This window comes from Eublepharis macularius, chromosome 2 (assembly GCF_028583425.1).
Source record: "Eublepharis macularius isolate TG4126 chromosome 2, MPM_Emac_v1.0, whole genome shotgun sequence".
Taxonomy (NCBI): Eukaryota; Metazoa; Chordata; class Lepidosauria; order Squamata; family Eublepharidae; genus Eublepharis; species Eublepharis macularius.
Genome location: NC_072791.1, coordinates 156,257,335 through 156,283,567, shown reverse-complemented (window position 1 = coordinate 156,283,567; position 26,233 = coordinate 156,257,335). Strand labels below are relative to the sequence as shown.

The following is a 26,233-nucleotide window of genomic DNA, read 5'->3' as shown; positions in this document are numbered from 1 at the left end:
CATAGTGTCTCAAGTTGTTTTTGCCAGTCAATCAGGCCCACCAAGACAGGAAGGAAAGGAACATTATGAAATGATGAAGACAGCTTTTTCACACTGCACATTCCATGAGGCAAACGTCTTGGCCAAACCCACACTCTGCCCAACATTTGGCTGTCTTGGTGCAGAGCTGAAGCACAACCTCAAGTTACTTGCAAAATGCATAATAAGCTATTATGCTACTTAAAGCAATTACATCCGTTACAGCTACATATTTCTTGCTTTCCTCCCTAACTAAAAATAGCACAGTTCTGTATCCATGAGTTAGCTTGTAAGAAGCTAAAGAGAAACCCCTACAACAAGCCAAGCACTTAAATTAAAAGAGCGAGAGAGGAAGGGAAAGATTTTCTTTGTCCATAAAGAATGGGCTGCTTTTAGTTCAGCATAATTTTTCCTTTTAATGTTTTTTCTCAGTCACTTGTATGTTCTCCTCCCCAGTGCTGAAGTCTTGCCCATTCAGAACCTATGAGCGTGCTACACTTGAAACCGCAGCTGTGTGCAAGTTATCTCAGTGATACTGAAAAATCAGCAAATATTTTTAGTAAACTATTTGCAAACGCTAAATGGAAGAGAGAATGTACTCTCTGAGATCCAATGCAAGAACCATCAGGGAAGTTCTAAATCCTGTGCCATATCAAAAACATTTAAATATATCTCAGTGTTTATGTTAAGCAAATGAACAGCTCTTTGTTGGGTAGAGAATAAGAGAGGGAAGCAGTGTGTGCATGCTGCTCCTATGAGGTCAGATAGTGCAAAAACTGTATTTTCAAATACTGGTGTTACTGGAGCAGCTCAAAATGTAGTATATACTTGCAGAGTTGCGAGTAGGGATGTGCACAGGAAAGAAATTTAGTTGATTCAGTTCAGTAATAGTGAACTGGAAAAAAATCCGGAATTCAGGAAATATCAAATTTATTCTCCAGTTGGGTTCAGTAATACTGAGCAAGTTCGCTAAAATTCGGTAATTGTTTCCTATGGGAAACTCAATTTCAAAATTTTCAATGACCTGGGGAAGGGGTCTTTTTTGGACCAAATTTCACCAAATTTGCAGGGACATACTCCTAACTGTCCTCTAATGACCTCCTAAGTTTCATAAATATTGAACCTCGGGGGGGAGGGGGGAGGATTTTCTGGCCTGCCAAAGAAAGTGCCTCCAGTCACCTTCAATCTCCATTATTCTCAATGGGGAAAACTAGGGGGCTATTCAGGAGGCTGGGGGGTGGTGGTGGTTGCATTTTGAAAGCAAAATCCACTGAATTAGCAGAGGACCGACCCCTGACTGTCCTCTACCTTATGCCTCCGCCCCCAAATAAGGTGCCCCAAGCCACCTCCAATCTCCATTATTCCCTATGGGAGAAACCTACAACTACCCAGGGCTCATTTGGAGGGGGAACACACCGGAACGGTGTTCTGGTAGCTCTGAAAAGAGATCACGTGGGTTTTGGCCCTGCCCACGTGATTCCTTTTCCTCAAGGCTGCCTCCCTGCTGCCTGTCTCTTTAGCAGCAGGAAGCAGAGGCAGCAGCCGGGCTGCTGGGGCTATCTTTGTAAAGGAGGGTAAGCTGCTTTGATTTCACTTGATTTACATGACTCCTGAGTGAGTGAGTGAGTGAGTGAGTGAGTGAGTGAGTGAGTGAGTGAGTGAGTGAGTGAGTGAGTGAGTGAGTGAGTGTGAGAGAGAGAGGCCTGCCTGCCTGCCTGGCTACTGGTGTAAAGGAGGGCAAACTGCTTTGTTATCACTTGCTTTAGTTTCATTCGTGACTTGTGAGTGAGTGAGTGAGTGAGTGAGTGAGTGAGTGAGTGAGTGAGTGCGTGCGTGCCTGCCTGCCTGCCTGCCTGCCTGCCTGCCTGCCTGGCTGCCTGCCTGCCTGCCTGCCTGCCTGCCTGCCAGCCGGGCTGCTGGTGTAAAGTAGGGCAATCTGCTTTGATTTCACTTGCTTTCGTTTCATTCATGACTCCTGAGTGAGTGATTGCCTGCCTGCAAGCCGGGCTGCTAGTGTGAAGGGTATAAACTTGAGTATTTTTAAAGGAGCAGGTCTGAGACGCCACCTAAAGTAGTAGTCCCTGGACCCAAATTACTTAAAATAATGACTGCCTGATAGCCAATATTTCAACCTTGGGCAAAGTAAAGACAGCACTGGAAATGCTGCTTGAAGAGGGCTTGAGAAAATGGCTTATCTAGATCCATTTCAATCTGGATTCAGGCCTGGAGTTGGGATGGAAATAGCTTTGGTCATCCTACCTGAAGATCTTCTCTAAGACAAGAAATTGTGACTCTATTGATTTTCCTGGACCTCTCAAGAGATTTTTGGTACCATTCAACATGGTATCTTTCTTGACAGGTTGGCTCTGTTGGGAGTGGGGAGGACACCATGCTACAGCTGGTTCCAGATAGTGGTGCTGACGGATTGCTGCTTGGCCCATGGCAAATATGTCATGAGTTCCCTCAAGGGTACATCCCCCATGCTATATAACACAAAATCCCTGAGAGAGATCATCCAGGGGTTGGCAATGAGGTATCACCAATATGTGGATAACAACCAGCTCTGCTTCTCCTTAACAGCTTGTGGAAATCCTAAACAAATACTTGGGGAAATAGCCTGAAGCTCAATCCAGAGACTACTGAGGAGCTGTTGGTCAGTATCAAAGCCCTGTGCTAAAAGATCTGCACTAGCTGCCCATTGGTTTCTGGGTACAATTCAAAGTTCTTACCTTCAAGACCATTTGGGATTAGAGGTACTTGAAGGACTGGTTCCTTCTGTACTGTTCAGCCTGCCAGTTAAGCTTCTCTTCTCAAGACTGTTCTCTCTGGCCCCTCTTGTGGATGTGAGGTGGGTGGCAACCAGAGACATGGCTTTCTCAGTTGTGGTGCTTCACCTTTGGAATGCCCTCCTCCTTGAGGCTTACCTGGCGCTAGGCCAAAACGTTTCTTTTTATGCAGGCATGACCAGGACTAGTCACAGCCAGCCCTCCTCCCAGTAGCCGGTGAGGGGAGGCATTGAGGGTGCAAGTCAAGACTTGAGGGCTACCCACCTGAACACAGGACAATGGCATAGGAAGTAACCATGTTTTCATGCACATCCTAAATAGTACCCTTTTTATATGTAGTGGAGTAGCATAGGATTAGTCTGAATGAAAGCAGTTCCCATACTGCACAGCTTTTACATGTTCACCTGACTTAAGTCTGACAATTGCAAATGACAGAGCTACAGAAATGATACTGGGAGTATGATTGAAATCTAACCTCAAAGAGTGCCATTTCTGATACAGAAAATGATGTAATATTGGCTCTAAAATATAGATTGGCAAAAGTGGAGTTATTCAATCAGGAAAGCCTGCATTTTGGGAGGAGGAGACAATGTGTGCATTCTAGCACGTTCACATCAGTGAGCCTGAAAGCATCATTCCAAGAAAAGTAATCACCTCCATGTCAATTTCTCTGTCACATTTATTTGCTTAGAGATGAATTCCTTTGCACAAGTCCTGGATAATATTTTGGTGCTTCCTACTATCTTTTGACTGTGAGCAGAAAGCCAAGCACCAACTATGGTTTAGTGTCATGTTTTGGGCCAAACAGTTCATGTACAATGAAAAAAAATACCCTTCCTTACCTTCACCAGATTCAACTACTGTCTCCCCATCTACTTCTGAGGGGAAAAGCACGGAGAAAGGAAGAGTTTTGTGGGGAGGGAGTGGAAGGTAACAAAGAAATGAGATGGTAGAGAAGGGTAGAAAGAAGAAAAAGAAAGATTCAGATTAGCAGAGACCCTCTCTTAGTAAGCAAGTGAGAAAGCAGTTGTAACTGGTCTCAATTATTCTCAACCTTACTGAGTACACTGTCATTGGTGGTGGTGGAGAGTGTCCTCAAGTCATAGCATATGGTGACCAACGACATTAAAGCATCCAAAACAATGGCCAGCAGAGATTTTATTCTGGTGGTATGTTTCAGCATACATGCAGCACCTCTTTCTGTTGCATCCGTGTCTCTTTCTACAGTGCTGGCACTTCTTTTGGCAGTGAACATCATGAGTATTGGCACTTCTTTTTTAAGGGAAAAAAGCACTGCCAGACAGCATTATTAGGAACTGGTCAGAAATCAATGTCACTGAATGCTATTTACCATGTCTCAGATGTAATTTTTTCCAATAAAATTCAGGAACAGTCTTCAGTGAAGTCTCTGAAGCACATTCCTGCCTGCGGCAGTCCATCAGCAGGGTCTGTACATGTGCAGCCCTTGCCATAGGAGAAATAATGCCCTGGGGCCATTTGGAGCCAGGAAAACAGGGGTGGGGGCTGAAGTCCCTTCTCCACCCACACCACACTGGGTCCCTGCGGCACTTCGAAAATTAGTTCCCAGCAGCTGATGCCTGATGAGAGGAACAAGGGTTGGAGGAACCCAGACTCAGCTTTGGGGAAGAAATCATGTCTTGCTTGGCCACAAGAGAAGTGGTACTAATGAGCAAACAGGGATATCTGTATTCAGACTTCAGAACAAATCAGTTAGTACAAATCACACTTGACAAAACAGGTACAAAGAGTGATTTAGAAGCCCAGTTGAGCACCCATCAATAATCTTAGTTTGTTGGGCAGCCAGCAGTCATTCTACTGAAGTTCAATCAAAGCATCATTTATCAACAGTAGCCTATCCTGACCTCTGAATGCAGTCACACACCAACTAAGCGCTATCATACTTACATTCATGAGTTCCCAAAGGATGCGAGTCTTCACATGAAGATGATATATTTATTTTGGCTTGCACCACTTATAATTGCAGGAGACCTAAATCAACTTTTCCTTCTAATTGGAACGCTTTCTACTGGAAAGTATATCAACCACAGCCATGAAGCAGCTCTAATAAGGCACTTCCATATTTGCAAGCCTCCTTGCTTATTCACAGTACATTCTTATATAATTTTTGCAAACCTGGTATATGTATAGCATTAATATCTGGGCATGAAGGAAAAGCCAGCATAATCCCCCTCTCTACACATATTGATTTCCTTGATTATTTGCATCACCTCCGTGTGTTCAAGATCACATTGGCCCAGGTACCTACATATGCAGACTGTCTACATGCAATTTTGCGGAGTGTGCTTTACCCCTAGGAAGACTACATACATGGACACTTTGCAAATGGTCACAGGGAGAAGCAGAGGACAAGACCAGAGTGTCCAATATCAACCCCTTCTACCATGCTTTCAGTGCCTCTCTCTCCAGGACTAGCTATCATTTATCCACTGGGCCTTCCTAAGCATATAAAGTAAAGGTAAAGGTAGTCCCCTGTGCAAGCACTGAGTCATTACTGACCGATGGGGGATGTCGCATCCTAAGCATATGCTACAGATAAATAAGGTAAGCAAGTTAAGTGGACACTGCTAAGCTGCTAGATTTGAAAACAATTCTGTAAAACCTCGGCTCCCTATGCAACTAAATTACAAGCAACGTCAGCTGTATGTATTAGTATTTAAATAACTCAGCAGGAAAATTATTTATTACTACAGTATTTGTACCCTGCCTTTGCTCACAGCATCTTACAGGTAATAATTAAAACATTTCAGATTAAAACCAGATAAAATAAACTCCCCAAATACCTCCCTCCCCTAAAAGATGCCTACTTTTAATATCCTTTCCAAAGGCCTGACAAACAAACAAGGCTTCTACTCTTTATTCTTAAAATTATGGCAATATGTCGATGTGTTGTTTGCTTTTATCATGATTTTGAATAACATAATGTGAATAAACGCAAATCGTACTGGCTGCATCTACAATTAGAGTTCAAGCTTTTTAGTGCTCACTATGATATTTCAACAATCTTTATAAGCCTCTTCAGTATATGAGAAACTTCTAAAAGAAAAGACTGCAGAACCTAATAAGGAATCAGGGGATAAAAGAGTCTTAACATGCATGATCTGGAATTCATGTGGAACAATCTGGGACTGCTAATTTATGGCAGGTAAGCACTGAGCAGTGGGGGCAAGAGCTTTCATGTAGAAACTTTGCAAAAAAGTGGGAGGAATTAGATATTTTCTTTAAGTATCTGTCAGATTGGAGTTTCCCTAGCACAGTGCCTCTCAAGCAGAGAAGAACCATGTGTAAAGCAGGTAACAGAAGAAGTTACTATGGCACAACGGTGGGTAAACACATACAAATATACAACTCCTGACCTTTTAATTTCAGCTCTCTGCATTTGCAAGGATTGCTAAGAAGAGTGCTTAGAACTGATTTTAAAAGATAGACAGATAAAGAGCTAAAACAAATCAAGTTAAGGTGTTGCACCCGCTTTCCACCTTGTGGTAGTTAGAACCCACTAGATGTTGGATAGGTCAGATAGTTCTAGCCTCTGGAGACCAATTATCTTGACAAAAGAATCCTTATCGGTGCAATATATCAACTATATTTCCTCTAGGCATTTAAAAGGAGAATAAAGTCTTCTGCCATCTTATTCCACTCTCTGCCTTACTTCTTTGAGCTGTTACAACTTTTCAAAGGTACACTGCAGCTACATAAAATATTTTATTTAAAGAGTGGCATGAAATATATTCTAGTGAGGGACTAAATGTCATAGTATGTCATAGTATAGCTCCTGGACTAAGCACTCAGTGTCACTGTTCCTGGCCATGCTCCTAGCCTATCACTTATAACAAGCAGTTACTTGCCCATTCCTATAGCTGTATCAGAGCCACAATAGTTTTGTGCCTGATTTTGTATTTCAATACCTTAAATTTAAAATATCAGAAGAACTTCAGTGACAAAATGGAAGCTGCAGTGTCAGGCTTCCAAGATCACTATAAAAGGTGGATTGTTTCTGTGAAATTTGAGAACAATAGCTTAAATCTAAGTTTGCAACATTTGGGGGTCAAGATATGCAAGACATACTGAAATACACTTTGTGTTTTTCAAATTTCCCTGGGATCTATACAACACATTTTTCCACTCTCTGCCATGAATGGTTAAAAATAACTGGAACAAATATGGCAGGCAGCTACTTGCCCACCTCACAGTGCAATCAGAAAAAAGGCATATATTAACAGAATATTATCGTGTTCAGAACTGAGACAATGAAACACCTTTTTTCCCCCTCCATAGAATATTTTAAAAGGTCACCACCATAGGGGCAATACCAAGGGCTAGGTTCAGCAAGATTTGAAAAGTGCCTGGGCATTTGTTTGAATAGGGAGAATTTCTAGGTTAGAACTAAGGGAAGGTAATACATCTCAGGGCTGAAATTTAAGGAAGGGAATGATTTTTTCCTGGATTAAAATCCAGATAGAGCTAAAATACAGTTTGCTTTAAGCAGATTTCTTTAATGCATTGCAAACCTTGTTTCTTCCATCTTGGAAATAATATAATACAGTGGCTAAACAACATATCTCAATCGGCTACGATGTTCTGTTCCCCAAGAGATCAACCTCTCCAGTACTCCAAATACCCTTCAAGATACCCTTTATCTCACTTACCTCCTGTCTGTTGCAGTAAGATTTCAGCTGGGTTGTGGGGTTTCAGGCCTAGTGCTGAGAGTGGAGTTTTGGCCAGACCTGGTGGAGAACGCACTGTTGTCAAAAAGACAGGGAAAGAGAGAAATATATTAGCAAAGAAAATGCAAAGTTAAATTAAATTTAAAAAGCAATAAATCCAAGTGTCTTCAAGTTTGTAAAAAGTCTCAAAGTGATTGTAACTGAATCTTGACTATGTACATGTGTAGCTGGAAGTACTCAGGGTGACTGACCTGAAACCACATGAATGTCGCTGAGGAGGGTAGGGCCCCATCTCTGAAAGACACCTTTGGCTAAGAAACCACTTCTCCTTTGTGTAGGACAGATTCAAAATGCTTCCTGGCTGGCTGTTTATGACAGAGAAAGAACCTAAAAACTGCATCTGAATGGGGGAAAAATTCTTCAGCACATCTTATGATGTGGGGTGATGGAACTACACCATGGAAGGCCAATGTATTGGGAAGTAACAGTACAAAGGCCTCATCAACACTTGGTGTGCTCTGCAATCAAAGACGTATCTCAGCACCTGACAAGCAACTGAGAGGGCTCTTCACAGTCCTCCCCAAACCAGTACAAAGCAGGACACGGCTGTTATTAGAGCAGCAATAGCTCTGTGTCCAGATAATAAATGACACTCTGATAGCATCCACCGTCTACCCATGGCATATTGGTATTTTATTCTTCTGGCCATCAATTTATACCAACTAACTTAAGCAGCAGGTGAGGCTTGTAAAATAAGCAAGGTAATAAAGTTGGTGGGCTTCTGACGAAGGCACAAAATTGGCACAAAATTGCTAGAAATCTTGCACAAGCAGAAAGGCAAGAAAAAAACTAATACTCACTTGCATGAAGTTATTGTTTTCACTTGTATCAGATCTTGTGCAACCAATTCCTGGGCACTGTGATATATATGGAGAAAAGTGCAAGGTGCTGCACAAGCTCTTGTGCAAGTGAAACAGGACTAAAGTCTGTTTGTGTTTCCACTTCACATCCCAGGATCCAAGCCCATCATTAGTCTGGTAATATTTTCAGCAAGAAACGGGCAACGTACATTCAAAGTAAGCCACGTTCCCACTTTTTACAAACTGCTTCTCATTATCTGTACCTTAAGTGCTGACCTGGCATCTACCTCATTATATTTGTTCTAGAAGCACACATGCAACAACACAGACACCATACTTGGCCCATGATATGGACTACCATTGTAAAATAAATGTGATGGGCACTTTTAGAACTTCACCTGCCTGTTTGGGGCTTTACTAGCCCTCCTTCCCATCACTCTACTTGGTTAACAGGGACCAGTGCATCACAGGATCTGAGCGTGCTCTGCAGTCTGTAGGGTTCATTTTCCTCAGTGGATCCAGGGAAGTTCTGGGGGAAAGGATACCTGCCTTTCTCCAGGTGACCAATTCTCGTGTTCTAAGTTGTAGGCTATGGCAATTTAACATAGTGTTCTCAGAATGTTTAAAAATGAATTCATGAATAAATACATGACATCATCATGTGTCTTTTTTTGTCATGAATTGGCCAAGGCAGCTGCTAAGTGTCTACACCATGCTTATGAGGCAAAACAGGGACCCCAAACGCTACAGTGAGCATTGAGTATCAAAGACAGCAAACATTGTACACAGATGTGCATGTTTGTATGCATGACATGTACACTGAAGTATCTGCACAACTGCACAGACACCACCAAATCAAAATGGAGACTAGCATGTAGGTCAGTCAGGCATATACACAATTAATGTATACATTTCAGGCAGCAATGGAGCAAATAGATGCAGATGTAATATGTGGGATGTGTTTGAAACAGCAAGTCTCACAAAAACTTTCTAATATGGATTTTCCCTCTTTCAGGCTACTGGTATCTGTTGCTACTGAAAGTTCCCTTCACCCACTCCAAAAAAATTCACGCTAACTTGAAGCTCAAATTCTTGTCCCAGAGATTAGTGGGTGTATGCAAACAAATGAAGCACTATTGTCCATTAGAGAAGAATTTGACACATTCTACATTTCAGGGTCCCCGCCCCACCCCATGACTTACATTGTAATCTTCTGACTTACGGCTTCAGATGGGCACCCACGCCAGGGACACAGCAGGAGGGAGGGAGGAGAGGAAGGGAGGCAGGCGCATTAAAGGAAAGCCAGTTACCAAGGGTCTATTTCATCATGGGCAGGCTTGGCTAGGATTCATTGCACAGCTCCAATGAACAACAGGGAAACAAGCAATTCTGTGGGCAGTGATCCAAGGTCAAGTAATTCCACATCAGGAAGAGGCTGTAGCTAAATGGTTGAGCATGCACTTCGCATGCAAAAGGCCTCTGAGTTTCAGACTTCAGCTTTTGGAAAAAAAACCTTTCTCTGCCTGAGAACCTGAAGAACTACTGCAGCCAGAGAAGAGTGAAAAGGTCCAGTGGCTGCATTTGATGTAAGGCAGTGTCTTATGTTCAAGAATGTGGTACGTTGATTATTATGCTTCCTCAAGGTTGGGTATAGCACTGAATTCTTTCCCTTAAACTGTAGGCTTTGCTATAGGAGCCTCTGGCTCCCTGATCAAATTTGTGGGTAAAGGTGTTGGGCACCATTACACTATCAGTTTAGATACACATGTGGATAGGAGGAAGTAATAGAATATCAGAATGATATATAGAGTCCACTGGAGCTTGATTATCTAACTATGTGAAAGTTTCTGTTATCTCAGAGCAAAACAAAGCAAAAGTTATCCTTGATTAAGGGTTGAATCCTTTGTGTGTTTACTTGGGAGAAATTCCACAGAATTCACTAGAAATTATTTTAAAGTGAACACGTATGTTTGGACTGTGCATCCCACTCAAAGACAAAGAATGAGGCTTGGTCATAACTAATTGTACAACCAGTCAGAGGCACAGAAGCATTCCTCTGCCAGCTAAGAGGATCTTCAGGACATCCACGGCTGCAGTACATCATGCACAGGTGAAACCTAGCTGAGCCTCCATGCCTTTTTTAGGACAAGCACCAAATAAGAGCATCCCCAAAGGTCCAATGTGTTCACATTCAACACTTGAAACAACCTCTATAATGACAAGGCCATGAGGAAGACACCATTACAAAGTTTGGCATATTCTATTTCCTCTGTTCCTAGAGGACTCAAGGAGGACAGTGAATCGCTTATTCCTTTATTTCTCCGAATCTCACTCATTTATGCACTATCTATACAAAGATGCTCACATCACTCAAAGTGCATTAGGGAGAAGAAGGGTAGCTGAAAGGAGTTTATTAATGAAATCTATGCTTTCCATAAAAACCTGTCAACACTTTTTATCTGTGTGCCCCACCCTCACCCTCCAGTAGCCCCAGGTGGCCACCAGATAAATGGATTTTTCTGTGGTGGCACACCAACTGTGGAATTTCTAATCCACGAAAACTTGCCTGATGCTATCACTTACGTCATTTAAATACAAGGCCACATCTGCTCTGTTTGTCTGCAACTGGTCTGTTTAGTACTGTACCGCTGCCCATTTTCATTTTTACTCTGCTTAGCATCAAACTGTTACTGTTAATTTATAATGTTTTAACTACAGTTGTAAATCACCTGAAAACTATTTTAGTGGAAAAGTTAGACAAACATGAATTTTCAATATACACACAAATAGCCAATGGTAGCTATAAACAGCTAGAGCGTTAATAAATTAGAGTACCAGGGTTATTTGGAAATATGATCTAGCCTCTTCTGGAAAAGTATTCATGAAGTTTCCAGTATGTGCTGTTCTGAAAATCACAGGGAAGGGGCAGTTATTTCCGACTTCTAGAGATTTGCCATTTCCCAGTTGCTCACTTGGCCTCTTGCTGTTGGTCCACATTTAGCCACACCAGCTTTAGCCCAATGAAATATTGGCAGAACTGTTCAAAGCTGTATTTGTTACTTTTTAAAAACCCACCACCAAGTTATCAAAGGTTAGTCAGTCAGAGGCATGCTTGGCTAGAAGAGTAAATAAGACAGCATGCAATAGGAAGGCAAAGGTCAGATTTTCTCCCACAGTTTCGCAGCTGATCTACCGCCAACAACTTGAGGCATCTGTGGGCCGTAATGCCTGGGCCTATAGCAGGGGCATCCATGCCATGAGCACACCAGATGTGCAGCATTTAACAGCAAGGGTGTAACCAAATATTGGTGTTTATTATATTGCAAATAACTTCAGTTAGCACTTGGTTGTTTAACTGTGAGAAACTACGAACATGGGTCAGGTATCACATATGGAGCTTTCTTATCAGCAGGATACAATCACTGTCAAAATACAGTTGCCTCTCAATAGATTGTCCATAATGGTTCACTGTCAATCTAACAGTTCAGTGACTGAAATTCAAATATCTTCTCTGAAAGCAGGCTGACTCACTGCCCAAGTGACCTCTGGGGTGCCACATTTTTCTCTATGTGCAAACTGTGCTCCAGGGGAGCTAGTTGCCCCACTGGGCCTGGTCTTCTTCGAGGCAGTAGTGGGGGGGGGCAGGTCTGAGAGGAATGTTGCCTCCCATGCCTGTCCCATCATTGCCCTACTTGGGACAGCAAACTACCTTGATCCTGTGGCAAAAGAATAAACAATGCAAAATGTTACCTATATATACAAACAGTGACTATCGGTACATCTAAGTCAAGGGTTCTTAACCTGGATCCCAAGGGGTCCATGGATAAATTTCAGGGGATCTGTGCACTTGGGTGGGAAAAATTTACATCTTTGTTTTCACAAATCTAACTGAAATTATGTTATTTTATGCATTTAAAAACATTCCTGTGTCATCTGTTATTTCACATTGCACTATTGTCTGTTATCGGTCTGTTTCACATTGCACTATTATTATATTAAGTTTCAGTATTGTTACAGTTAAAAATGATGGCTTTCTTAAAAATAAACAGTTTTACAGATTCCCAACTCTGTCTTATGTTTTAAAAAATGGTGGGCTCAATTTGATCCCATTTACGGTTCTATGGGGTTTTGATGTTTTCAATGAGGAGTATTTTTGACCCCAATTCCAAATTTTACTCTTCTTTGTCCTGCTTTGCTGAAGAAAGTTATTCTTGAGGCCTGATTTTCTTCTTAGTAGCTAATGTCATGATTGAGGGAGCTATCAGGTTTCCAATTTTTCCTGTAATTTGGGGTCATTTTGACTCCAATTCCAAAGTAGTCAGTCAGGGTTTTTTTTCCTAAGTAGGGTTTAAAACATTATTCTGAGAAGGGGTCAATAGACTTCATCAGAATGTCAAAGGGGTCCATGGCACAAAAAAGGTTAAGAACTCCCGATCTTGATATATACAAAATAAGCACAAGCTGAAGCCCATATAAATGTGCAGAAGTTTTATCTCTTGCACTGCTCAGCCACAGGCCAAAAAACACATGCATTTGTTTAGTCTCTGGTTCTCCAAATGCATTCATCCACAAGAGCCCTTGGCTGGTGGTGGATGCTGCCATCCTGTAGGTACATTCATTGGGTTTTTTTTCTTTTCTTTTTTTTTTCAAATGACCAAGTTCACATTTTTTTACTCAAATCTATATAGTGTTTGTTTATAGCCTTCATTAGAGTCTGAAGGATTAACAGGTGTGCAACGGAGGTGAATACCCTTACATCATGGTTGTATAGAATAAAAACCAGATGTTCTTCATTTAGAGTATGTGTGTATATGTTTGTGTGAATGTATGTGTATACAAATATATATGGAATAAGTTGTGATATTTGTGTGATATATATACACTTTATTTTTTAAAAAAGGTCTTGAACATTCATGGCTGGTGCTGATTTACAACCAGGAGCTTTTAATAATATAGCTGTGCAAGCAGTATGCTGAAGAGATGGGCCAAAAGGTCTAAACACTGCTTGTTTGGAACAGTGAACCTTTCACACTAAGAGCTATGTAACTCTTTATCAGTTCAGCATGAGTATGTCCAGTTGCAGAGATGCGTGTTACCGAAATGATACATCAAGCATGTCTTTAGAGTTTAGGTTAATTTCCATTTCCTCCCACCTGCAGAAAACAGCTGTATCCATTTCTAGTAGAAAAAAAAAACTCAGAGGGAGCCAGAGAAAAATTACTCAAGGGAGTCTCTCTGTGAAAAATAAAGTCAGGACTTTAAATACATCTCCACAGGGACATTCCAAAGCTAGGTTCAGGTGTTGGGTTTAACCCTGGCCTTTTTGTCCTATCCATTATGGTAAGTTTGGGGCATCACTTTATATCTAGAAAAACTGTTAGTAATGCAAACACTGATACTTTATGGATGAACACAACTTTACGGATGCTGCACTACTGCTTTGTCATAAGGCAAATATATAAATTTGCCAAATAATATCAACCCCTGGAACACTACACTGTCTGAGAATATCCCTGTAAGAGAAGGCCAAAGCGATTTACATGGCTTAAGCAGAGGGATTTGGAGCAATGCTTAAATGTCAATGAGGGGAATGCAATTAATGATTTAGTCCATGATTTTGCCAGATGTTCCACAGGATAGGAATTCTTCATGCAAGTGCTTTTAGCAAGGACCAGAGAAACAGGTTATAATCCCCCTATTTCAAGCATCTGCAATGGGAATCTTTACCACAGGGAACAGTATTTCCTCAGTAAGGAAACAAGTTTGCCCTTGTGTTTTTAAAGAGGGTAATGAATCATAAATCATTGTTATTCCTATGCGTTCTGTAAGGCATTTATAACAATTAAGTGTTGCTGATGGTTAGAAGTGAACCACTGTCAGTACTATATACAAATCTGTAACATTTGTTAATCCTGCTTAGTACATTATCCAGAAAGATTTTTATGTGCCTGGCTAATTTAATTATTTCTTTTTTCCCCCCTGAGCTTCAGGAAGGAATGTATTACATTTCAAGTAAAAGATTGTACTGATTTCTCTAAAACAGAGACTTGCACATTTGGTGGCCCATCAAGCCCAAAACAGCATGCTAGACTCATTTAACAACATCCCCAATCCAGTTTTTGTCATCAAAATTGTTCAATTTCTCTCTTAGCTACCAAACCTTTACAAACAATAGTAAAATCTCAAGTCAAGTGAGGCAAGTAGGGAAAGAGAGAGAGCAGAAGACAGCATGGGACTATGTCACTGTGGTTTATTCTGGCATCCAATGGCTTTGTACTACATTCCCCAAGAGTTGTAACACTTTGCTGTTGTGATGACACTTATCATGAGGGAATGCACACTTAATGGTAGCATCACAAAAAGGTTGGACCAAGCAGAGAGGAAAGGTAATGGGGGGTAAGGAGGCAAGATTGGCAACAGAAGAGAAACAAGAAGATGATGGTGTGATTAAAATGGTGGTGGGTGTTGGAAAGCTGAGAACGGTTTCACCAGCTCCCTCTAAGTCTGGCTTTGCTAAAGCCATGCACCAATCCCCCCCCTCCCATCCGCTTGCCCAAGCCCACGAAACTTACACAGGTTACTGTAAGGGGTTTGTGGCGAGACAGGAAAGGCAGGGGTTGGGGGAGAGGTCTCACCACCACTAGACGGTGGACTGCTTGGAGAGGTCCCCTGCATTTCTTCAAAGGCTTCCTTGTAACTGTGGAGATGGGGCTATGAGAGAGAGAAAGCAGAATCAGTGATGACAATTCAATATCCCATCTCCTCCCCCTCAAGAAATCAGCCAATTGCGAAATGGGAATTCCTTTTCTCTAGATGTCTTTTCCGCTGCTGTTCTGTCCTTGTTTTTATACTGCTCGATCTCTGTATTTTACTTTTTATTGTTGTTTTGCTATATGCCACTTAGGAACTTTATGAAAAGCAACGTATGGATCTGGCTAGCATGCTCTGTGTTTCTATGCATGTAAAGGAAAGGTGAGATCAGAGAGGGAAAAAATTATTTTTTTCAAAGCACCTCCTTGGGCCTTCCTCCAGGATTGGCAGAGATGGTGCTGACCACCTCTGGTGAGACACAGTGAACTGGAGAGCGAACAGTAGGGCTTCGTGGCGAAGTGGGGTCCTGGGGACTGTTCTCATACTGGCCTTCACTGGTGGTTCGTCTCCGCATAGGGCCTTCAATTTCTTCTGGTGACTTCTCCCGTGGTGACTGCACTCCTGAAAGTTCAATTATACTGTGAGAAATGAGGTTGCCAAGCATGAGTTTTAATATACTTAGAATATCCTTAAGGATACAGGGCTAGTATTTGGATCTTTAGGATGTTTTCTAGGGATGGAAACAAAGGAGTATTATAATCAGTTGATGGGAGGAAAATAGGCAAATAATTCACTTTCCACTACAGACTGTAGTGAAAACAAGAAAACCAGACTCAAAACAACATTGACCTAGCCCATAATGTTTTTTTTTTTAAAAAAAAACACATACAAAGTAGCACCATTGGGGAAAGTTATGACGAGCTTCGACTGTCCTTGGCAATTTGGAATCCCTGGAAGGCACCACTGATACACCCCTCTTCTACTTTTGGAGAGATTACATAACTGGGATTTTTGTAGGATAAAACATTGCTGTAGGTGCCCTAGCTCATATTTTACTTCCCACATACTTTCATGGCAACAGGGTTGCTCAATTTGGATTATTTTAAAAAATATGAACTGGGACATTAAATTTAATGAAGTGTGGACCACATCTACAGGCAGTCTTAATGTTTGCCTTGCTTCTTCTAGTGATCAGCCTCCATTAATCTGATGTCATATATTCCTTGGCATCTTGGACCTTCCCACCAGAGTTCCATTGCCTTCCATCTTCATGCCCTCTACACCCCACTCTAATATTTTCCAATAATGGACTGTGAAATGGTTAACAGGAGAACCAGAGCATATTCATCACATGAAAAAAAAAACTTTAAAAAAGAAAGCCAGACTTTTGGAGGTAAAAGGGTTTAATAGGTCATCCTGGCCAATCTCTACTTTACAGCTATGACAACCCACCACACACCAAACCTCCACATGTATGCAATCTAGACCAGACTGTACTAGAAACAACAGTCTGGGAATAGTTCTAACTTGACTTTAATAACTGAGCAAAGCCACAGTTAGGGAAATGCACAGGTCCCCAAGGGATCGGCCCAGCTTGACCTGGAAAATAAATTTAAGGCTTTGTAAACACTTGGTTGGTTCTTCTCCCTCGATTGTCTAAAAGACTACACAGGAGGGACAAAATTTCTAGCCTAAGCCTCTTCATTATGTACTACACTTCTAAAAGTAGAAAGTGTTTATAAAAAAAAATGCAAGCAATGAATCCCCCATGTGCAGACTGAAAAGGTACAATCTAAACAGAGCAGTAACCACCAATATGATTCTGAATATGTAGATTGGTTGTTAGTCTTGGGATTCTATTGTCTATCACACTTTTCTCAGTCTCAAACAACAGACCAGGAAAACAATTCCAGTATCTCATACTAGCCCCCCAAACAAAGAAAAGATCATTTATTTAGCAATGAGACCCAGATTTCCTGACTCAAATTGATAGTTTGATGACAGAGAAAGTAGAACAACATTATGGCACTATCATTAAATAATGCACTATTTGTTTCCACTCAACATAAACATTTACAGTGCAATCTTATGCAAAGTTACTGCAGTTTGAACCTGTAACTCAGCACAGAACTGCACTTTTAGTTAAAGCCATGTAACAGTGTAGGAGCCCCGTGGCACAGAGTGATAAGCTGCAGTACTGCAGCCCAAGCTTTGCTCACGACCTAGTGGAAGTCGGGTTCAGGTAGCCGGCTCAAGGTTCTATCCTTCCAAGGTCGGTAAAATGAGTACCCAGTTTCCTGGGGGTAAAGTGTAGACAACTGCGGAAGGCAATGGCAAACGACCTTGTAACAAAAAGTCTGCCAAGAAAATGTCATGATGTGACCCCACCCCCCATGGGTCAGTAATGACTCGGTGCTTGCACAGGGGACTACCTTTACCTTTTTAACCTTATGTAACAGTGTACCAGATTGATTGCTCCCACATCCAATTCAAAATTGATCTCCACATTTAATTTGGTTTTAAACTGGATTTATTCCAAATTGGTTAACTCTTCACATGCTGTTGCTCACCTCATGATATTACTGGGATGCAGATATGATATAGAGGTCTCCACATGTCCTGTATCTGCTGAAAGTCTTCCCCACTGTATTCATTTCCCCTGTTTACTGAGGTGGAGATCAGTCCGCAGAGCTCCTAGTGAGCTACAGGTGTGCTCTCCTGAGGCCTCTATACATTGGTACAGAGGGTGCATGGATCCTGGGGTTGATGAGAAATGTAGTCCCCTGTGTTCTTGGTATTCTTGTATGCTGCAGCAAGGTTGCACAATAGTTTGTGGGATCACTAATAATCAGGGTTCCTAACATCTTTATGTGTAGCCACCAGTGTGCCTTGCAGTATCCACAGCCTGGGGACCTATAAGTTGCAGTTCATTGGAATTCTCCCTATCACAACCACCTCAGTAAATCTGGGAGTGGAGAGATGCCCCCTGAGCACTTTGTGGGTCTGAAATGCCTCCATCAAACTCCAAAGCGATTTGGATCTGATCCAATATGGATCCGAAGAGGGAACAAACTCCTTTCTACTGTCCCAGAATGAAGAACCACTTGTCTAGAAGCCCCATCATAAACATGCAGTCCTGCTTGTCTGCAGACAACCCTAGTCAGTTTACAGATTCCTACAAATTCCTACAGATTCCTACAAATCTTACAAATGTAGGATTTGTTAATGCTTCTCTCTTCACCGACTGTCCGTACACCTGAATCTTGTATTGGTTAAAAAGCAGTTTAACTGGTGTATTTTCTCCAGTGAATCCTGAGAGCTGCAGTTTGATGAAGGTGTTGAGAATTCTCTCAGAGATCCTCTGCGCCGTCTCTTCCCCAAATGACTTTCCTGAGCTCCCTGGGGAGAGCAGGCAGCTTTCAAACCAGACATCAGTGATGCAACCAAAGGCTAAAATGGGAGACTTTGGAGTACTCTGGCAATTTTGGGATAGTTATGAGCCAAGTCCAGATTAGAGATGGGCACGAACAGGGGGGGGAAAACGAACACGATGTTCGTTGTTTGTTGCCATCCACAAACAGGGATTCACGAACATCGACAATCATGACCTGTTCACAAACATGTTCATAGTTAGAGGTTTGTGGGAGCCAGAACAGCCCCCTTGGGACTTAGATGAACTTGAGCCGGGAAATATATGATCCATGGGTCTTCCCCTTTCCTGTCATTTTCTCTTCACAGTGTCAAAAACTGGACTGTCTGCTGGAAGCTACTTTGAGGGGTTACAAACTGACCTTCCCAATGTCCAATACCCACCAAAATTGCAGGGGACATAGTCCTCAGTGTCCTCTGAAGACCCCCCCCCCCACGTTTCAGAGAGATTGGACCCTGGGAAAGCCATGATCCATGGGTCCCTCCCTTTCCTGTCATTTTCTCTTCACAGTGGCAAAAACTGGACTGTCTGCGGGAAGCTACTTCGAGGGGTTACAAGCCAGAAGGAAATCCAGAAGTAGTTCAGACAGAGTCCAGACAGTCCTTGCCTACATTGCCAAGGGAATTGATTGAAAGGCGCCAGACTGTCTGGCTTTACGAACGGCTGGAACGAACACGTTCGCCAGGAACAGAACCTCACAAACAGCTTGTTATGAACAGCGGATTGGGCTGTTCGTGGCTTTTTTTTGTTCATATTGCTGTTCGTACCCATCTCTAGTCCAGCTCTTCTGGAAGTTCAGGTTCAGATCACTTGACTTGAGCCCATGCTATTAACGCAGCTGCCCTCTCCTCACATACTCACTGAAACTTTTCTGGCAGTGATGATGCTACTACAGTAGCCTTCATTAGGCCTCAGAACACTACAACAGCATTGCAAGTGCCATGATTCATGGAAAATGTAGTTTCCAAAGGACCCTGGGATCCTATGGATCCAAAAGCCGTAAAAACAAAAATGTCTTAGGGTTCTGATGTCTAAGGATGCTGTTGTGAAAGTTAATCAAGACTGCTGCAGCAGCATCTATTTTCACTGCTACTGCTACAAGGTAAATTTTGGGTAAAGGGAAGCAGCAGTAAGGGGTTCCCCAAGAGGGCTGGGAAACATAACAAACATTGAGTTCAATCATCCTATATAAGCCCATTTTAAGTGTGCCCATTCTAAACTGAGCCTAGATAAGCTTGCCTACTACTTACATGATCATTTTTTTTTAAACAAAGTATACTCTTCCAGCAGGCATGGATGTCAAAGAGAATTTCATACAGAGGAAGCTGAAGAGAGAGGGTCTACAAGTTGCCTGCATTATTCAGTTTTGTTAACATGGAAACCTGGTTGCTGGGGAAAGCAACTGCAGCAATTCAAATGTGCCTTGCAGCTGTGCCATAAACGACAGTGCCAGGGAAATGCATGCACTTAAGAGTTAGCAACGCATCAATCAAAAGCTATGAAGCTCTGAGACAATGTTTGTTACAAGGCATTGATGGGGGGGGAGTAGGGGATAAAATCTCAAGAGAGAAGGATTTTGCTCACTAAAAGGAGAGATTTTTTTACCTCATTCTTCTTTGTTTGTAGAAACTATTCTTGGATTTGCCTTATTTCAGCATGTTCAAGTGCTAGCCAGGGGAAAGAGCCAGGAATCTGGATTCCATTGCAGCTCCCTTCTCTTCATTTATATCAGTGCCAACAACCCCGCCGCCCCATGCCTTGATCTGATCACCTTGATCTGTCTAATGCATTTGCATGATTCCTTTTAAAGGCACTTGCTGTACAGAAGGTGACACTTTGCGAGACATCCTATTCAAAGTTTGTAAAACTCGTGGGACTTCTGAGTTGCTTTTGAGTCCCTTGGCAAATCAGATCTCTCCTTGATTAGTAACAGCTATGCCCTTTCCTGCACAGAGCTTTGCCTTTTTCATAGCTGAAAGGAAAAAAGAACACAGATTTTGGGCTGTGCTCCCAGATGCTCAATGTAGAAGCCCACTTAGAGAGAGAAAGAGGAGGGAGCCAGAATCCATGGCGACAGAAGCAACCAAAATGCAACATCCGAACCAAAGGAAAATCCATTGACAGAGGAAGCAAAGACTTCAAGCAGCACATGCAACATTCATTAAATAAAGCAGCAATAGATTTCTCATTAAAAAGGAGGGACAGTCTATTTTCCACTAGATCTATCACCTGACTGCTTTTAAACCTTTAAAAACATTTCCCAGCTGTTTAAAAATAAATCTTAGCCTTCACAAGGAAGTTTTAATGGTTACATTTCATTCAAGTAACACATGCAAAACATTCACTGATTTTTGTTATCTGTCACTTGGTCCCTGGAGAGAAAGTGGGTGGTTACACTATCTTCAGTCTGGGCAGTCCTCCCCCCTCACAGAATTGTTTTAAAATGAGGATACTGCATTTTCAGTGATTCACATCATCTGTTCTTGACAAGGAATGGATGGATGACGAACTTCTTTCTGAACAGCTCCTTGCTGAAGACTAAATTTTGAATTGCTGGCTCAAGCCTGGAGGTCAACATAAGCCCACTGCAACTTTAAACTGAACCCTGAACATACCACAATGTAAGGCAAGGCACTGGCTTTCAGTGTTAGGAGACCTTGAAAGAGTAATTCTCTATTCTTTTGGAAGGGAGGGAAGAGCGGATGTGGAGGGGAGGGGGGGAAGAGAACCAGAAAGTTGCAGCCTCAGTGAAGAAATGCATTTGGAATCAATGAGGCATGGAAAGGGGTCAATGGCCACTGCAATGGGAACAAAAATCACAACAATTTTGCTAACGTGTGCAGGGAAAGCCTGAAATGAAGCCATTGCTCTCTGGCGCAATGCATTCCACTGAACTCCCACGCCAGAGTGGCTGCTGTTACTGTATTGCTGTTATAGGCACATTAGAAATGTCTTCAATCCTTTCCCCTTGCCTCATTGTGAGAAACCCTTCAGTCCCTCTGGGTTTTATACGGTTTGTTTTCTCTTCCATTCAAGGTGGTGGAGTGGGGAGGAAGAAGGGAACTAGTGTTTCAGAGCCAAGACTGGCAACGCCTCAGCTCAGAGTAGCTTGACTTTTAAACTGGAATTAGCAACGTTTAGCAAAAGTAAATGTTCTCTGGAACTCTTTCCCTTCTGCACAATATTTATTAATGAATTACTAAATTGTAATGCAATGTATCCTTGTCCTTAGAGCAGGGCCACCATCTTCTACAACCTTCAGCATGATTCTGTTGCCACAGGAAAACAGTGCCCTCCACGACTGAAACCAGCAACAATTATGTATCATCATGAGAAAAGACCGTTTTAAACTGAACCATAAAGATGACACTGAAGAGTCATGTCTGTAGTATAGTGTATTGGTTAGAGTGTTGGATTAGGATCTGGAAGACCCAGGTTTGAATCTCCAATCTGCCATGGAAACTCACTGGGTGACCTTAAGCCAGCAACGCACAGGGCTGTACTAAGGATAAAATGGAGCAGAAGAGAATGATGTAAGCTACTTTGGGTCACTGTTGTGGAGAAAGGTGGGGTATAAATGAAGCCAATAAATAAATACTTATCACCAAGAAGCTTTGTCTGACAAAAAGATACATTCATTCTCCCAAAGACGTGCTAATAACAATACTGTGACTAAAACTGCTTGTTTTAAGAAATTAACAACTTTGCTCTTTCAGTTTTATGCCTAAAGTGAAGGCAGTCCATAGAAATGTTCTAAAAGCAACAATAGTGGAATACCTTTTTATTAGGACTACCGAAACATCAAAAATAAGGTGCAAGCAATCACATTCTTCTATTGCTCTCAGCCTTACAATAATAATAGTAACAGTGCACTTATATACTGCTCTTTCTGACAGATTAACACCCCACTCAGAGCAGTGAACTAAGTCACCACTCCCTGCCAATAAAACACAAAGGTGTGGATAAAAAGTGGGGGATCAAGCTTTTTCGATCAGGCAGTAACTCATACAGGCGACCAGATGATCACATGACCCCCTATCAGAAGGCTGATTGGGAGGCTTTCCGGATGACTGCTGATCTGGCCTCAATCATATGCCTGGCGGAACATCTCAAGTCTTGAAGGTCCACCAGAATGCTATGAGATCCTGGCAGGCCCGTGTATCCTCTGATAGAGAGTTCCATCAGGTTGGAGCCAGGACTGAAAAGACCCTGGCTCTGGTTGAGGCCAGTCTCACCTCCCTGGGACCCTGGACCATCAGTAGAGGTTTACTGGCTGATCTCAGCACTCTCTGGGGCACATATGGTGAGAGGCAGTCCCGTAGGTGTTGTGTATTGGGCTGAGTTAGGCAAAACAAGTCCTCTAAGGTAATTGCTATATGGAATGTATTTACCATTATTCACTGAGCTCCATAACAGGTCAAGGTTCCTAACGCACTTTATTCTCATTGGTTACATATCCTCATTGGGTATATTCATCTGCATCCTCATTGGTTACTTTCCGGGGGCAGCAGCCAATCAGTCCTCTCAAATAAAGACCAATCAGTGACCTGCCTGCACACTACATTGTATACAGTTCATGCAAATGATGGCATTCAAAGTACACATTCTTACTTGTTGCTGGCTATTCTGGGGCGGGGTTTCTGTGTATAAATTGAGGGCTTCTGTTCTGTTTCATTTGGTTGGTGTTTGTGTAGTGTCATCTAGTGAGTAGTGTCTGCTGTCGTCTGTCTGTTCTGGTTGGCAATAAAGAACTTTGTTTTGGCTGAAATCACTCTGGGCTGAAATCATTCTGAGCTCCAGGCTCAGTACACAATAGTAGGTATGCCGGTCCCTGGCCGCTAAGGTCTTTAAAGGGATTTGCCATCATATCCTGAAACTTCCTCCTCTTTTTTGTTACTTAACATCCTACTTAATGAACCAGGGGTGGATCTAGGGTTGCCAGCGCCCAGGGCAACCCAAATCCAAACTGTTGCACGTGTGCGCAACATGCACTCGCTCCTGGCACTGCATGATGACATCACTTCCATGACATCATCTCACAGGGCAGAGCGTGCCACCTGCGCGGCAAGCCGGGTGCCCCGGCATGCCGCAGAGTTGGCGGAGGCAGCACGGGGCGCTGGGAAGCCACCCGTGCCATTTGCCTGCCCCACAGGACAGGGGGTGGCTGGTGGGGCAGGCAAATGATGTGGGTGGCCTCCCAGCCCCCCCCCCCCCGGCTGCCTTTTGCCTGCCCCGCAGGACAGGAGGTGCGCGGCAAGCCGGCCACCCCCTGTCCTGTGGGGCAGGTGAAAGGCAGCGCGGGGGGCTGGGAGGCCGCCCACACTGCCGCCGTGCGCTCCTGGCGGCTGGCAGCTGCACCCGGTGCCTCCTCCTTCGTGGCGCCAGGGGCAGACTACCCCCCCGCCACCCCTCTTGATCCAGCCCTGTAATGAACAGTTCTGGGGAACTTGAAAGCTTGCATTTATTGTTCTGTGGGGATGATAGAAAAGTTCAGCTAGATTGGGATTCATTATCAAAACAAGATCTCAGCTTCTTTGGATGAGCCTGAGACTCAATCCTGGTACTTGGGAGGTGGTTCTCCAAATTCAGAAATGATTCAAGCATTTAGAGAATCATTTCTCAATTACTAAGATCCAGAAGTGCACACACTGGGTTTTCAGACGTGATCCAGGCACTTCAAGAAGATCAGAAACAATTTAGTTCCTGTTTTTCTTCTGAAAACCCAGAAATACAGACTTCTAGACTCTCAAAAGCACCTGAAGTGCCTGGTTCAAGTCTCAAGGCCTTCAGAAATGAGCTACACCTTTAAAGAGCCATTGCTAAATGCCTGGCTTGTATCTGAAATCTCATATAAACTCTTAGATTCAAGCTGGTGACTTAGAAATGGTTTGAACCTAGTTCATTTCTGAGATCCATTTTTCTATGACTGGAGCAGAAATCCCAGCAAGGAGTGGCCTAATTCCTTCTTCAAACCTGGGGTTCTGCCCTACTAAAGCTCACAAACATTTATGGAAACTCTTTGAATTGAATCCCTCTAAAGAGAGAGACAGTAAATCCTACATGGAACAGAACTGTGAACACATTCCTACTTTTTTGTGGTAATACATTACTATTATTTTTGGAATCTATCTTATACCTACAAATTAAGTATACTGTCGTTTTGCTTGATGAATAACTTTGTTAACTTAAAAGTGTGCATACTTTTATGACCAAAGATGACACTGCTCTGGCAAAACATGTCATCTAACCTATTTTGTACTATTTTGCTGCAAAAAACAGCAAATCTATTATTGTACAGGGCTACAAGCAGGTCCACCTAGCCCAACATCCTATTTCCAATAGAGGCTGCCTGGATGCTTCCTGGAAGCTTACAAACAGGGCATGCTATTCTTCTCCTTCAGTGTTTATTGTACATGAACTGCCTTTGGACATGAAGGTTCCTTTTAGTCAAAAGTTACGACTAATTATATTTTAGATTACTTGATTCTAAACAGATCTAAGCATATTATATGTTTCAGTTATTTTCCATGCATGAAAATAGGCAATATCTGTAACAAAGCCATCTCTCTTTCTCATTCTGGAAGAGATGCCAAAGCAATATTCCAACAGCAACTCCTCTCTCAATGACAATTCAACTATGAGAACACAGGGACTTAATTCACAAACCCACACATATCCATGGAGGAAACAATCCTTCTTTAATAGCATTTATGCCCATTTGCATTTTAATAGATTTATACCCACAGCAACATTAATGCAAGGCCAAGGCCGGTCTCTAGGGGTGTGCACATTTAAAAAAATTCAGATTAATTTTAGATCTGGATTTGGGGAAGGATTTGGGGATTTGTTATCCTAAATGTTCTGGGCTTTGTATTGTCGATGTATTGTCTGGGCTTTCTTTATAGTTACGGGATTTCCCACTCACCCCCACACACCATTTGTTTGGGCGGAGGGGTGGTTCTTGAGAATTCAGGACCATTTTAGCAATTGTCCCCCATTTCCCCACCCTGTAGAGGCAGCAGAAGCAGAGTGGGAGAGAGAGGAAACTCTCACCAAACAGCTGTTTGAGGGCATCTCCAATTCCTTTACATTTTACAAGGCAATTATTTCCTGTGAAGATAGTTTCAGACGGGTAGCCATGCTGGTCTGTAGTAACAGAGCAAGATTCAGGTCTAATAGCTGGGAGCTCTGACTCTCAAAAGCTCATAACCTGGAAACCTAGTTGGTCTTAAAGGTGCTACTGAACCTGAATCTTGCTCTTCTATTTTCTATGGGAAGACCTGGCCTTCAAATCATAGGCTAAGTCTACCTCCATAAAATGCTATGGCCCTTTCAAATTCAAAAGGACTGGAGATGTTAAATAATAGCTGACTGGAAAGACCTGGCCTCGGAGACTAGGTCTACTGCCCATAAGAAAATAATGTAGCAATTATTTCCTACGGACAATAGAGAAGTTAGGTCCACCTGATCAGCTGTCAGTTAGGGTCTAACTGCATGATAGTGAATGTGAATTTGAAAACTCAAAGTCATGTATTTTCTGGTGGTCTTCTGGTGATCTTTATATAATTTTTCATATTTCTTTAGAATCTTATTTTTTCTCATTTTATGGGTGTTAATTTGTTTTATTTAATATCTGTCCACTTATATTTTGTCTCCCTCCAATTTTGCAGGTCTTTGCATAGAAAAAATGGCATTTTAAATTTAAAGGGAGGGAGACATCGGTGTTTGGCAGGCCAGCTCTCTCTCTCTCCTTCTTGGCCCTGGCATCTGAAACATTCCCAAAATTCCAGGAGACAAATGTGCATTACTCTTGGAATTTGGGAGGTTTGGGATCATTTTGGA

At 42.4% G+C, this 26,233-nt stretch overlaps 1 protein-coding gene across 10 annotated transcripts in view; it reads right to left on the bottom strand.

Annotated features, from left to right (window-relative positions):
- The window catches only part of TNS1 (tensin 1), a 390,644-nt gene that overhangs the window by 37,185 nt on the left and 327,226 nt on the right, over nucleotides 1-26,233 (bottom strand). For 5 of the 10 annotated variants that reach the window (XM_054971388.1, XM_054971391.1, XM_054971397.1 and 2 more), the window contains 4 exons: nucleotides 15,383-15,582; nucleotides 14,943-15,081; nucleotides 7,493-7,585; nucleotides 3,647-3,682 (listed from right to left, as the gene is read on the bottom strand). In XM_054971388.1, coding sequence (XP_054827363.1) covers nucleotides 3,647-3,682; nucleotides 7,493-7,585; nucleotides 14,943-15,081; nucleotides 15,383-15,582 — 468 coding nt within the window. The remainder of the gene's footprint in view (nucleotides 1-3,646; nucleotides 3,683-7,492; nucleotides 7,586-14,942; nucleotides 15,082-15,382; nucleotides 15,583-26,233) is intronic. The other 5 variants (XM_054971390.1, XM_054971393.1, XM_054971392.1 and 2 more) reach the window with 3 other exon arrangements.